The 15,154-nt window shown below is 41.1% G+C and overlaps 1 protein-coding gene across 1 annotated transcript in view; it reads right to left on the reverse strand.

Annotated features, from left to right (window-relative positions):
• The window catches only part of LOC306960548 (uncharacterized protein), a gene marked incomplete at its 3' end in the record, with an annotated part of 105,896 nt that overhangs the window by 11,722 nt on the left and 79,020 nt on the right, over positions 1–15,154 (reverse strand). Inside the window, exons 5-9 of the mRNA XM_079552981.1 lie at positions 10,285–10,452; positions 7,360–7,533; positions 7,202–7,242; positions 4,391–4,907; positions 2,499–2,549 (exon numbers count right to left, since the gene is read on the reverse strand). Coding sequence (XP_079409107.1) covers positions 2,499–2,549; positions 4,391–4,907; positions 7,202–7,242; positions 7,360–7,533; positions 10,285–10,452 — 951 coding nt within the window. The remainder of the gene's footprint in view (positions 1–2,498; positions 2,550–4,390; positions 4,908–7,201; positions 7,243–7,359; positions 7,534–10,284; positions 10,453–15,154) is intronic.

The raw sequence follows: 15,154 nt of genomic DNA on the forward strand, positions 1-15,154 counted from the left end.
ATTCTCAGACCTGCAGGACGTCACACTTTGATCCACTGTTCACATGAATCACCTCACGAGGATCACAATAATGACTCTAATCATAGATATAGTTTGTAGATGATTGTCCAGACTCTTCATATCCTCAGTGGTGAGAACAGTCTGAACATTAGAGTCTCTGTCAGTGTCAGGATGGACAGTTTTGGGGTAAAAAGTGACAATGTATTTGAACATTACATGAGTTAGAAAGTTCATGAGTTTGTGATTCTTTCCAGATCAAAGGGACAAAATCATAACGTGTGTTTTATTAATCCTTTGTTTCAAACTGACCACAGCTTTTCTCTTGAGTTTGTTTTCGCCTGTAGGTGTCAGTAGTGAACCCTGCTCTGCGCAGACTTGTATAGTGAGATAAATAAAAATATTTAAAGAAAAAAAAGCTATTGTCAGACAGCGGAGCCAAGGGGATGTTGAATGGATAATATTTAGAGAACAACTGATTGTGTCTCGGAGAGGAGGGAAGGACAGAGGATCCACAGCTGTAGGCCTCCCCCTGCCCAGTGAACTTAGGGGGGGATCTGACTCTGGACTGTCAGGGAGCCGGACCACACGGACAAACCATATCTCACAATGTTTACAAACTGCACTGTAAAATATAGCCCTGATCTCTGCACACACTCAAACAAACACAGCCTTCAGAGGAAACGCAGCCTTTGGACTGATCTGTACAAGTATCTACATGTTCACTCCAGATCAAGCTGTCAGACACCATCGGACCTAAGTATCTGTATGAGGACACTTGTTCTATGACACTGTTGACAATTATTATCATGTTCTGTTGATAATTGATTATTTACTTTATTTACATATATTTGAGATTCTACATTTAGAAATCTAGTTTAGAAATCAGTCCCTCATTTTGAGCAAAGACAGACAGTGCCATCTACAGCCACAGCTCAGTATTACAGCTACAGAGATTACAACTATAGTTTAATTAGAAAATAGTGATAAACATGACTCAGCTAAAATAATAAACATGAAACTGAGCATTTTCAGATCTGATTAAAGTTAGGGAGTTTGTGCAACTATTCAATATAAATGTTGGTTCTTCTCGCTACATCGTCAAATCAAGTTTAAAATAAAACTAATAAAGAAGCTGCATTTAGACATAACAGTCCCTGGCCTGATCGTACTTTTGCCCCGCTAAATGGGGCCGAAAACTCACCAAATTTGGCGGCGATATTGGGGTGCCGTGAAAATGTTTGGTAATAGACTAATTTGCTGCGCCCACAACAAAATGGCTCCACCGCGCCCACTCGAAGTTGACCCTTAAAACGCACGTTTTTGGCGTACGCCCAAACCCTTCGCCACAGTAAAAGGGGACATCAGGACAAACCAAAAACTGAATTGGAGCGCCACGACCGGATGCACAGGGAGGCGGCCATTTTCACTTTCAACTGGCCTTTCAAGTGGCTTGTAAGTGGCCCACCCATCCTCTGTGAAAATAGCCAGAGTTTGTCCTGAAATTTGTAAAATTCCCTTATTTCCCCCTTTCTTCACAAAAGCCACATCTTTGGACTTGTACGTATTTACACTACCCCTCTGTCATCGAAAGAAGAAGATTTAATTTGGACGTTTTTTGCTGCATATTCATCTTTTTTTGGACTGTACAATCACAGGAAGTTCAGTTTGGCTGTTTCCTGTCCGTCTCTCTGTGTGTTCCTCGTACTATACGGGTCTCAACCAAATATTGCTTCAATATCGAGGGTGCTGCAGGGCTGGAGCACCCTCTCAACAAATCTTTGGGCGACCAGGGGAATTTACCCTAATTACAAAATGTTTAAATATATTATTGCCTAAACTGTAAGACCGGTTTCTGCAAATACACCAGTGCGGTCTTTCAAAAGATTAATGTAAAATCGTCTGTGTCATTCACTCAGTCTGTGAAGCTCAATTGGTAGAGTGCTGGGTTCCCTTCCATAAGACGGCTGGATCGATCCCAACCTTGACTCTTTTTTTGTTTCTTCTTCTTTTGGACTCGGGAACATTGCTCATGGTGGCTCAGTGGTAGTGTGGTCGTCTCAGGTGCTCGTCCAAACAAAGCCTTGACACTTTTCTAATGCTTTCTCCTTTTACATGGGCCACTGGACACATTATCCAAGCCTAAAACACATGAGCGCGAGACATTTCATAGATATTTGTCAGGTTGGCTGTTACATTTTCTGTGCCTGTGCAGCATCATAGGTCGAGCATTGGGCTCCCAACAATGAGACTGCTGGATCAACTCTGACCTTGACTCTTTTGTTTGTTTTTGTTTGTTGACTTGGGGCAAAGAAGCGGGGGTGGTCGCAAGGGACGAGAGCGAGCGTGGGCAGTCGCAAAGGGGGGGAGTGTCCCAGGGGCGAGGGCCTCCATCGCTGCTTGCGGCTTTAATGTTAATAATGTTACTGACTATTTGACTAAGTGCGTCTGACGGAGAGACCGGTTTGTGCGTTTCTTCCTGGAGCGACTAAGAGCCGCACCTGGATTGGCTGCGGTCCAGGTGGGCGGGGCTTGAGTCCAGGTGGGCGGGGCTGCAGACAGGTGACAGGAGAGGCTCATACAGCAGACAGTGTGCAGAAATGCTGTGGAACCTGCCCGACCAGGAGCAAAGAGCAGCTCCGCCTCACGTGACTCCACAGTCAGTGATTAGACTCATGTGTTTGAAAGAGGCACAAGTGGGAGGAGCTACATTTGTACTCGAGTAACGTCATGGAAACATTACAGGATTAATGTGGCGCAAACAGGACCCGACCCCCTGTGTTGAGGGTAACGGAGGCCAAATCAGGCGTGAACCGCTCGCCTCAAAGGTGGAAAAGAAAAGGTTTCATTTAAGGCCAGACGCTGCAGGTGAAACACGGATGTTTCCAGATTCTACTTTTGTCCATTAAAGGTCACATGACAGGTTTGATGCTTCTGAAAATATGACTAATTTACAAGAATAACATCGGTCACATCATTATCAGTTCAGTGAAGCAGTGATTTGAATGAAGGAATGTTGGGCAGAAAAGTTATTTTAATTCGATTTTTGAAGCTGCTGACAGGAAGTGACATAGATAAAGGTAAAGTTCCAGAGCAGTTTGACTCATTTCCCATTGACTTAACATGGTTGGTGTGGCAGTCCCTCCAGGATTTCAGGAGCTTCAGGCCCAGGCGAGTGAGAGGAGGCGGAGCTTCAGGCCCAGGCGAGTGAGAGGAGGCGGAGCTTCAGGCCCAGGCGAGTGAGAGGAGGCGGAGCTTCAGGCCCAGGCGAGTGAGAGGAGGCGGAGCTTCAGGCCCAGGCGAGTGAGAGGAGGCGGAGCTTCAGGCCCAGGCGAGTGAGAGGAGGCGGAGCTTCAGGCCCAGGCGAGTAAGAGGAGGCGGAGCTTCAGGCCCAGGCGAGTGAGAGGAGGCGGGGCTTCAGGCCCAGACGAGTGAGAGGAGGCGGGGCTTCAGGCCCAGGCGAGTGAGAGGAGGCGGAGCTTCAGGCCCAGGCGAGTGAGAGGAGGCGGGGCTTCAGGCCCAGACGAGTGAGAGGAGGCGGAGCTTCAGGCCCCGGCGAGTGAGAGGAGGCGGAGCTTCAGGCCCAGGCGAGTGAGAGGAGGCGGGGCTTCAGGCCCAGACGAGTGAGAGGAGGCGGGGCTTCAGGCCCAGGCGAGTGAGAGGAGGCGGAGCAGAAGTGAAAGTCCTTCAGTCTGATGCGGAGACAAATACACGAAGAAATAACAAGTAAAATATATTTAAATGATCAGAAACTCGCTTTAGTTAATTGTGGAGTTAAGGGAAGGTTTTGAAGGAAATTGCGGATTATTGGAATAGTTGCGGGAAAGTTGCGACTCTGCACTGATTTCTCGGAGTTTTGTTGATGTTTCGTTAATAGTTGCGATCACAACATCGTGAAATCCTGCAGGGACTGGTTTGGAAACCGTTTAAAATGGTTTCCTCCGACTCGTCGATTCACACGAGACGAGAATCACCTGAGGAGTTTGAACAATGACCTTAAAGACAAAAATCAGGGAATGTGTAACTTACAAATGAACGACACGGTGATAGAAGTGACGAGTTTATTGTTAAATAAATGAAAAATGATGAATAATAAATCCACTTTGCATTGGTCACATATTTAAATCAATGTTATTCATTCATTTATTGAGTGGTTTTAATGACAGACGTTGAACTCAGGATTCTGGAACAAAAGGCTTTAGAAAAAGACAAAGACGTGACCGAGAGTTTCCCTTCATACGGTTTAGTTATTTTATTTATTTATCTGAAGGAGATTTTCCAACATCTCTAATGATTTACTTTGTTTAATCAATGAACTGGGAAAGGAATGTCAGGAAAAGGTCATGTGACTGAAACTCATCTGTATAATTGAGACTCTGATCCTCAGTCTGACAGAGACACTGAGGAGTCGTAACAGAGCCCAAACCCAGGGATCAGGGTGTGAGTGAAGGTGGTGTTGAAGGTGTGGAGGTGGATCAGTTCCTCAGAGGAGACTGTGTAGAAGGACAGAGAGCCAGCAGCACAGTCCACATACACCCCTACTGTCCCAGAGGAGGAGCCGGGCTGAGGGAGGAGGGTTTCTTTGTTTTTATGCCAAACAGAGAAACCAACTTCAGAGCAGTCCAGACTCCAGGACTGATTATTGTGTCCAAACCCAATGTCATCACCTGGTCCTTTCCTCCAGATTCTTCTGTAAGACACTGATATATAAACCCCTCCTCTCCACTGGACCTCCCAGTAACAGCGCCCAGTCAGACCAGAGTCACACAGAAGCTGAGACCACCAGTCAAATCTGTCCTGATGATCTGGATACGGCTGAACTTCTCTCACATTTGTGGCCTTCTTGTTGTTGTCAGACAGTTTGAGTTTTCTGTGAGCTGTGTTTGGATCCAGAGAGAGTTCAGTGAAATCTGACGGAGAGAAAACACAGCAGCAGTTAGTCCCTGTTCACTCTTTAGAGGAGAACCACATTTATATTGATTTGAAATGGACTCAAAGATTCAAATATGAAAATTAACAAATATGTGATCGGTTTAATTATTGTTTCACTTAAAAAAAAAATTAAAATGAAGAAATGAAGCACATTTTTAAGCCACAGTTTGTAACATTTCACCCCGACAATAGACTAAAACAGGAGCTTTAATGATTGTTTCTGTAAAAATGCTTCTGTTCCAAAGGCTTCACAGGATCGTCTGAGTGAAGCTGAGCTCATTTATTTATGTTTCAGTTTAGTTTCTCTTGTGACGTAGCCACACATAACCTGGAATGTTCTGAAGTCACATTTAACAAACATTTTCTTTCATATTAAAACTTGAATTCTTGTTTGTGTCGCAGATAAAGAAACATAATGAACATTTACATTTAAACTCTTAGAAAGTGCTTTATCAAGAACAAAAAATAAATAAATTAAGGATTTAAGAATATTTAAAAACAAAACTGTTTATTTTCTAAATAATAAATGTACTTTCCGTTCTAATTCTCAAACAACTGTTTCAGGTTCAAACGTGGTGGGCTGTGTGTCAGTGGGCGGGGCTGTGTGACAGTGGGTGGGGCTGTGTGACAGTGGGCGGGGCTGTGTGACAGTGGGTGGGGCTGTGTGACAGTGGGCGGGGCTGTGTGACAGTGGGCTGGGCTGTGTGACAGTGGGCGGGGCTGTGTGACAGTGGGCGGGGCTGTGTGACAGTGGGCGGGGCTGTGTGTCAGTGGGCGGGGCTGTGTGACAGTGGGCGGGGCTGTGTGAGGACTGATAAAGTCTCAGGTTTAACCTTTGTGTCGTCCTTCAGTTTTCTTTCTGTCGCCCCCTAGTGTACACAAATGGACAGAATCTCAGGAATCACTTCTCACCTTCTCAAAACTCCCAAACATGTGATTTATTTGGGAGTTTTAACCCTTTATTTGCCAGATTCAAACCAAACCTTTGAAGTTTGTCACAAACAACATAAAAAGCTGCTTCTCTTTATAATAATGAAGAGTTCAGAGCTGGGACTGATGTGGTGTTTAGAGCCTTGGACGTGTCAAAGATCAGCAAAAAATGGATTTGAAGCATTTGTAGTTTTTCTGTCGTGGACGATTCTTTATGTCCAGTTGTTCATTATAAAAACATTCATGACTTCCTTTGTCTTTGCTCCCCTGTCGCCGTATAAAAGTCATATATTTGATCATTTCATTTTGCAGAACAAGAGTCAGGTTTGACATTTGTCCTGTATTTCTTCAGTTTGGACCTTGTTCCTGTCGTCCAGATGAATGAAATCATGTTATTTTCCCATTAGGATATAATGGAGCCATGGCAGAACCTGGACTTTTCTCACATCAAACTTCACATTTTAAATCTCACTGTAATACAGGAAAAAAGTCACATATCTGTGATGTCAGCGTTTCATTAGGAAGAAAAGGAGATGAATTTGACATTTTCACTGCATTTCAGAACTTTCCACTTTTCTAACATTGTAACAGATGCATGTGTTTACAGTCAGGTTATACTGAAGCTGTGGCCCAGGGGAAACTACAGGATCTGTTTGTCTTTGTGTTTTATATAAAATATAAGAATATTATTAATATTAACAAGTGATTTATGGACAATAATGTTGAGTGTGAAGAAACAGCTCAGCTCTACAATTTATTATTACAAATATAATCTCACTTTTGTGTCTTTGTGGAACAATTTCTTTCAACTTTAAGTTTTGAAACTGTGATTTTAAGTTAAAATCCAGAACATTATTACATGTTTGGTAGTTTTGGAAAAGTTTAAAGTAGTTCATGTGATTTATGCAAAAAGTGGAAAAAAAACATTGAAAATGTAGATGTTTTGGCTGTTTTTAGGCGTGTACATTTTCGTACACTAGGGGGCGACAGGGAAATGCAGATCTACCAAATAAAAGACATGAGAGAAAAACAAACACTAGATTCTGAAAATGTGGCTTAAAAGAACGTTTTCTGCAGAAATCCACGTCTCAAGCTGCAACACAGACAAAATGTCAGGAAATAAAACAATAAATATTTAAAAATGTTCAAAATGAACACAGGATGAACACAGGGTTAAATGAACTTTCTCCAGAATAATAATGAAGGTCTCAGTTCTAAAGGTTTGAGTGAAAACAGCTCAAACTCTCCTGACGTCAATATCGCAGCTGTCGACACGAGAGAAACTTGTACAAAAGAAAATCTTCTCAGAACATTTTAAAAGTATATTAAGAGTCAGACTTACATCTCCTGGGCCCCATCCATCGTTCTCCAGCAGGACTCAGTCTGAAACAGACACAGACTCAGATCCACAGTTTGTTTGTGTCGACTGTAATAACTGTGTAATAACTGTGTAATAACTGTATAATAACTGTGTAATAACTGTGTAATAACTGTCCTCACCTGAGAGTGGAGAGTGAGCAGTGGGGCTCCTCCTGTAGAGCAGTCAGGAGTTTTACTCCTGTGTCTCCTGGATGGTTGACGCTGAGGTCCAGGTCTGTCAGATGGGAGGGGTTGGACCTCAGAGCTGAGGCCAGAGCAGCACAGCCTTCCTCTGAGATCAGACACCCTGACAGTCTGAACACACAGGGTTAAACAGAGTCATAGAAATGACAAACTCACAGAGATGAAGAGTAAACCCTCTGACCTGAGCTGCTCCAGTTTACAGTGAGGACTCTTCAGTCCAACAGACAACATCTTCAGCCCTGAGTCCTTCAGGTCGTTCTTACTGAGGTCCAGGACTGTCAGACTAGAGGAGCTGAGGACTGAGGACAGAGCTTCACAGCTGCTCTCTGACAGGTTACAGCCGCTCAGTCTGGAGGAGACGGAACATTTACAATAAGACACAAAGTTACACAAACACAATAATAAGAACTGGATTTAAAGAGGCTGTTTGGCTTTTGCAGGTGTTTGGTCAAAGAGGATGTGCACATTTTAAATCTAAACAGAAAGAGAAGCTTCTACATTGTAAATTGAGTGAATAATGTTGCGTTCTTGTCAGTTAATTAATGCTTTTGCTGCCGGGCTGTTGTGACATCACTCACATACCCTCTATGACCTCAAACACATCTTGAACAATACTTCACCATCTACTTTCTAGTTGGTTAAAAATGCCACATTGATCTAACAAGTCCAGTGGTTTCCTTCCTGGGGCTCAGGAGGAACATGAGGAGCATCTCATAAGCTCCAGCAGCTGTGCTCAGAACAGCCACTGGAGAAGATTCAAAGACTAATCAAAGATGTGCAAGTGGCTGCATGATTTTGACACAAAATAAACCCCCAAAAAAAGACAATTGGGATGTTTCTGACAAATATTGCGATTGGATTTGCAGTTTTAATATTTTATATATAGCCTTTATGTTATTGTTCATGTATTTGAGCATTGAGCATAAACTTCTAAATCTGCTGTTAAAAGTCACTGTGCTCAGTTATTACCTTTCAGCAATGTGCGAAATACGTGAGGGGTGCAGGTGGGTCCGACCCTCCTGATTGACCCATCAGACCAATGGGGCCTGATCTTCAGGGCGAAGGCTGGGCGTGGGTTGGCCATGAGCTGGGGTCGGTGTGATTGGTTGTACAAGATGTGTATGTGTCCTTTTCGTCTTCGGTGTATTTCATGGTTATATAGGCTTTAACATAAATTCAGTTAAGCCCAAAGCACACTGAGACGCTTTGACGAAAGAGCCGTCTCCTTTATTTTCTACAACAGAAGGCACACTGAGGCTGCAGTGATGCTCAGCGTTGATAGACCCCATGTCGGCATTCAGTTCTGCTGAATCCAGATGTAACACCACGGAGGAAAACACATGCTTTTAACCTTCCTGAAGAGGCACATAGTGGCAGACAAAGAGCGCGCTGTAATCTTTGCTGGGAGGGATGAGAAAAAGCACGGAGACAAACCATCGCCAGGGCTCATGCTTCAGGTGGAGCATGTGGAGCAACTCGTGTCTGTTGCCAACTCAAACCTGCAAAGAAGAGCCCCGCTTGCTCTCTCTTACAACACGGACATGGGTATGTTCTTTTCTTATGATAAATGTATAAATCACGTGTGTGAAGCCCTGCACAGTTTGAGAAAAGCCTCTGAAGTGCCGTGATGCGGCGCGCTCCAGTGTGTGTTGAAACCCCACATGGACGATGTGCATCGCTGGGTTCTGGTGCGCGTTAGCCTTTAGGCTAGTATTATCGCACCGTACGAAGAAATACTGTGCTTCAGAGGAGGCTCTGCTGAGGCTGCTGCCAGTGGTCAAAGCCTCCAACAAACTCTGTGAGTGAGGTCTATGTAAGTATGAACCTTCGAAACTTAAAACAACGTGTTCTCTCCAGACTGAGCAGCTGTAACCTGTCAGAGAGCAGCTGTGAAGCTCTGTTCTCAGCAATCATGTCTCAGTCCCGAATTATTATCTTGGAAAGAAACTCTAGTTCTCAACAAATGCGCTGTGAGTCGATAGACCTGACATTTATTCAGTTGTTTGCTTGCATTGTAATAACGCACAACATTGCAAAGGCTATGGTGAGAAAATGTATATCTGTATTGTGTAACAATTTGGAGATGGGGACCCCGGGTATTTCGCACACTGCATTTCAGTTTCATCAACAACAAGATACAAATCTGCAAGCAAGTTCTAATTAGTTCTAATCATTCTCTTAAAAAAAAAAAACATGGCGCTCTTTCCCTTCCTGTTCAATGACATAAAAGCTTTTTCTGAATCAAAAGCTACAAATTGCTGTTTGTTTTAATATTGAGGGGCTCTTGATGCCTCTTCAGTGCTTCAGAAGAAGAAATGTGTCTCAAATATCTTCAGCTCATAAGCTGCTGCTTGGTTTACTTTAAAAAGCTGCTTCTTCAGGACCATTATAGACTCTGCAGTAAAAAAAAAATCCACTGAATCTCCACAAAAACACGGCAAAGACATACACAAGCATCCAGAAAAACAATGTGGAGCACTGAAACCACATATGCAGTTCGCAGAAAAAGGCAAAGAATGCAGCTGTACCAAGAGAGAGGGAGGTTCTGCCTGTTTACATGCTACCATGACGCATATTATATAATATCATATTATAACACATTGCTCAGGTACAAAATTCAGGTTTCAACACGACCTGAGCAGTCTGTGTTTTTGTTCTAAAGGCAGCACAGCTTCTGTACAGTAATCTCATGAAAACTTACAAATACATGCTCTACAAACACATGATCTTCAAAAAATATTAAAGAGCTGGGACAGGGATATTTTAATCATGTCTTAAAACCTTACAAACCAAAAACAATAACTGTTCATTTATTTATCAAATAATACACATTAATTTAAAAAGAAAGATAAACCCTCTGACCTGAGCTGCTCCAGTTTACAGTGAGGACTCTTCAGTCCAACAGACAACATCTTCAGCCCTGAGTCCTTCAGGTCGTTGTTACTGAGGTCCAGGACTGTCAGACTAGAGGAGCTGAGGACTGAGGACAGAGCTTCACAGCTGCTCTCTGACAGGTTACAGCTGCTCAGTCTGGAGGAGACGGAACATTTACAATAAGACACAAAGTTAACCAAACACAAAAATAAGAACTGGATTTAAAGAGGCTGTTTTTACAGGTGTTTAAATCTAAACAGAAAGTGAAGCTTCTACATTTCAAATTGAGTGAATAACGTTGCTTCTTCCCACTCAATTTAATGTTTTTGCTGCCGGGCTGTTGCTGTTGTGACATCACTCACAAACCCTCTGTTGTGGCGCATTTTAAACGTTGGAAGACCGCGTGCTGGCTATGTGCAGGTGATTAAGTTTGGGTAATTTGATTAACACACAGCACACGCACGGTCAAAACCATTGGCCTCCGTTACACCACACCTGGGGCTGGATTGGCGCACCCTTTAACCTTTTTTTGGGTTAGAGCCTCCCAGAGCGCCCTCTACCTGATTTGGCTCCACATAACCTCAAACACATCTTGAACAATATTTTACATCTCGTTGGTTAAAAAATGCCACATTGATCTAACATGTCCAGTGGTTTCCTTCCTGGGGCTCAGGAGGAACATGAGGAGCCTCTCATAAGCTCCAGCAGCTGAACAGCCACTGGACAAGATTCAAAGACTATTCAAAGATGTGCAAGTGGCTCAAAACACAAATTCAGCAAGTTCTAAATTCACTTTGTTTCTATTTAGAGCTTGTTGTTCTGACTCTGAGCTTTAGGAGCAGCCAATCAGAGTCACAGCTGCTGTGGTCGTGCTCTTTGTCACTTCCTGAAACACTGAAGACGATGGTCACACAGGCGTTATTTCAGCTCCTGTTCAGGCTGTTTTTGATGAAGGAACAACTTTGTAGCAAGTTTAACTCGACCTGCACAGCTTGGATAAAAAAATAATTGTGATTTTCCAGACCGATGTTGTGAATCGATGTGTGGTTTTAATATTTTGTATATCGCCTGTGTTTTTTTTGCTTTATATATTTTAATTACTTTAAGCAGATGAAAAATACAGTAAAACAAACCAAAGAAAAAAGGAAGGGGGAAGAAGGGGAGGAAAGGGGGGGGGGGGGCTTAGGGGGATGCAGCACACAATTATCACATTACAGTTGTTCTCACTAATGTTAATTTATTTGCTATTATGTGTTTGTATTTAATATTTGTTATTATTGCAATAATTATAATTTGCATAATTTTTACAACCATCATTTGTATAATCATACATATCTGCATATATATACATATACATACATACACATATACATATATATATATATATATATATATATATACATATATACATACATGTACACACATACACATACATACATTTGTGTTATTATTATGTATTTATTTATTTTATCTTCATTATTTCATATACATAAAAATGTGTATAAATACATATCCCTATATACATGCATATGTATACACATAACCACACACACATACATACACATACACACACCTGTATGCACATATATACATGCATTGTTATTGTTGTGCTACTGCATAAATAAGCTTGAGAACAACTGTATTACATAGTTACCTTTGCAATGAATGTAAATGGGATCTTTTAATGTCACACTGATATTTAAAATGGGAAAAAAAAATAAAAGCAAACAACAACAACACTATTTGGAGAATGCCGTTCTGACCAAGTCCATTATATCTTTACATTTATAATCTACATCTTGCAGAAAAGCTGCAGCATGTTCCATTGCTATCAAGTCCATGTAGTCCTTAGCCCAATTGTCTATGTGGAAGCAGTTTGGCTTTCTCACTTTCCAGTTCATTAAAATAATACGTTTTGCTGAAAGAAAACCAAGATTAAACAGATATTGCAACTCATTAGATTTCACTTCTTCTACTTTGTTCCCCAGCACACATATCAGGGGCGATAATTGAAACTTCACATTAAATAGTTTACAAATGAAGTCCTCAACAAACAACCAAAATTCTCTAACCTTGGGGCAAAACCACAACAGATGTATTAAGGTGCCAGATTCCCCGCACCCGTGCCAACACGGGTCTGAAAACTCAGGGTTCATTTGTTTAAGTTTATATGGAGTGAAATAAAGTCTGTGTAAAATTTTAAACTGTATCAATTTGTGCCTAACACATTTTGAAACATAATTCGATTTTTTGAGAATGGCACCCCATTGAACGGTTGTCAGTGTTGCACTCAAGTCTCTTTCCCATTGGTCTAGAATTGATATATTGCATTCAAAGATAGATGGACATAATATTTTATACACTTTTGATACAGCCTTTCTACTGTTGGTCATTCTTTTCAATTGAAAATCAAGAGATGCATCCATACCATTGAGAGAATAATGAGATAAAATAGATTTTAGTTGTAAATATTGGAATATACACGAATGGTCTAAATTGAATTTTATTTGTAAATCCTGAAATGGTATTAACTCTCCATCTTTCACAACTTGGCCCAGACATGTAATATTTTTACTTTGCCAGATGTGGTTCGTAAGCGGCTTGTTGCCAGCTGTGAAAGATGGATTGTTCCAAAGAGGGCATGATGGGAGTAATAGCCCACTAATTCTAAGACGTTTTTGAAAGATTCTAGCAACTTCACATGAGAAGGTAATCAACGGGTTCTTCATACATTTATCCAATTTAGGGTAATACCATAGTGAGGCCAAAGACACATTTTTACATTTATCCTTCACCATTTCTTGTTCTAACCAGCTCCAACTGCCCACGACTGGAAGGACAGTTTTATATGACCAGGACAATGGATACTGACAATTATGGGCTAAATAATACAAGTACATATCTGGTATTCCAAAACCCCCTTGCGCCCTTGAAACTGACATTTTTTTCAAATTAATCTTTGCCTTTTTTCCTCTCCATAGGAAATGCGATATAGAGACATTAATATCCTTGAACCATTTTTGTGGTATTTTCAAAGGGATTGAGGAAAAGAGGAAAGAAAGACGTGGCAATACGTTCATTTTCACAATTTCCCCTCTTCCCCATATTGATATAGGCAAATTTGACCACCTTTTTAAATCTTCTTTTATTGTTTTTAAAAGTTTTGGCAAGTTTAATTCAATAATATTTTCTACTGGTGATTTTATAGTGATACCTAAATATTTCATCCCTTGTGGCTTCCATATAATTGATGTGTTTTTTAAAATATTAGAGTATGTGAAAGGATTCAAAGGAATTGCCTCACTTTTAGACCAGTTGATCTTATAACCGGAAAGGGTTCCAAAATCACTAATAAGTTTAAGCAGGTGAGGGATTGATTCCTCCGGTCGCGAGAGTGTCATGAGCACATCATCAGCAAAGAGATTAATTTTAAAATCATGATTGTACAGTGTGATACCAGATATATTCCTATTGGACCTAATGGCACAAGCAAGCGGTTCTATAGCTAAAATAAAAAAAATAAAAAAGCTTGGGGAGGCCGGACATCCTTGTTTTGTAGATCTGAAAAGCCTAAAAGGAGATGACATTTGGCTGTTAGTTTTGACGGTCGCTATAGGTTTATTGTACATTGCCCTGACCCACTGAATACATTTAGGACCAATTCCGAATTTCGATAGTGCATTAAATAAATATGACCACTCAATCCGGTCAAACGTTTTTTCAGCATCGAGGGATATTGCAACTGCTGGATGACTAAGAGATTCGGCTTCCGTAATTACATGGTACAGCCTTCTCATATTTTGTGCCGATTTCCGTCCTGATATAAAACCTGCCTGGTCTAAATTTATAACTGATGGTATAATTTTTCCAAGGCGCATAGCAAGCATTTTTGTAAATATTTTATAATCATTATTTAGCAAACTCAAAGGGCGGAAATTTCCCATTTGTGTATGATCTCTTCCTGGTTTAGGTAACAAAGAAATAACAGCTGGATTCATACTATCAGGCATGGTCTGAGAGGCAATAATGTCTTTATATAAAGTTAAAAGAATTGGGATCAGGACGTCCTGGAAACACTTGTAAAACTCTATGCTATAGCCATCCTGACCAGGGGCTTTTCCAGTTGCAAGGGCTTTAATGGCTCCTTTTATTTCATTTTCATCCAAGTCTGCTTCCAGGAGTTCCTTATCTTTCTCTTTCACCTGAGGGAGTGATACATTGTGGAAGAAATCATTTTGGGCTGCGGCACTGATATTACATTCAGATGCATACAATTTAGAATAGAATGATTCAAAAGCTGAGTTTATTTTGTCTTGATCAGTAATATATGATCCATCATGATCCTGTATCATGGATATACAGGATTTACTTTCTAGTTGTTTTAACCTGAGGGCCAATAATCTCCCAGTTTTTTCTCCAGTTTCAAAAGATTGTTTCTTCAATTTATACAGTGCAAATGATGTTTCCTCATGTATCAATGCCTGCAGTTCCGTCCTTATCAATATTACAGAGTCCTTTAAATTGGAATCATTGGGGTTGCTCATATGTTGCTTTTCCAATTCTAATAATTTCAATCTAAGATTTTCCTTTTTATTTATTTTTTCTTTATGTTTAGCCGTACCGTAACTAATGCACCACCCTCGGCATGTTGCCTTAAATGCTTCCCATACCACCTGAATAGATGAAACGGAACCAATATTTATTTCAAAAAAATCTGACATCTTTTTTTTTTACGGAGGTGACAAATTCTGCATCCCTTAAGTAGCTGTTATTAAACCTCCATTGTTTTATTTTAGGTGTATTGGGACAAAGTAAAAAGCACACAGAAATGGGGGCGTGGTCAGATATAACAATATTG

The sequence above is a fragment of the Gobius niger genome, assembly GCF_951799975.1.
Source record: "Gobius niger genome assembly, chromosome: 3".
In the NCBI taxonomy this organism is placed as follows: domain Eukaryota; kingdom Metazoa; phylum Chordata; class Actinopteri; order Gobiiformes; family Gobiidae; genus Gobius; species Gobius niger.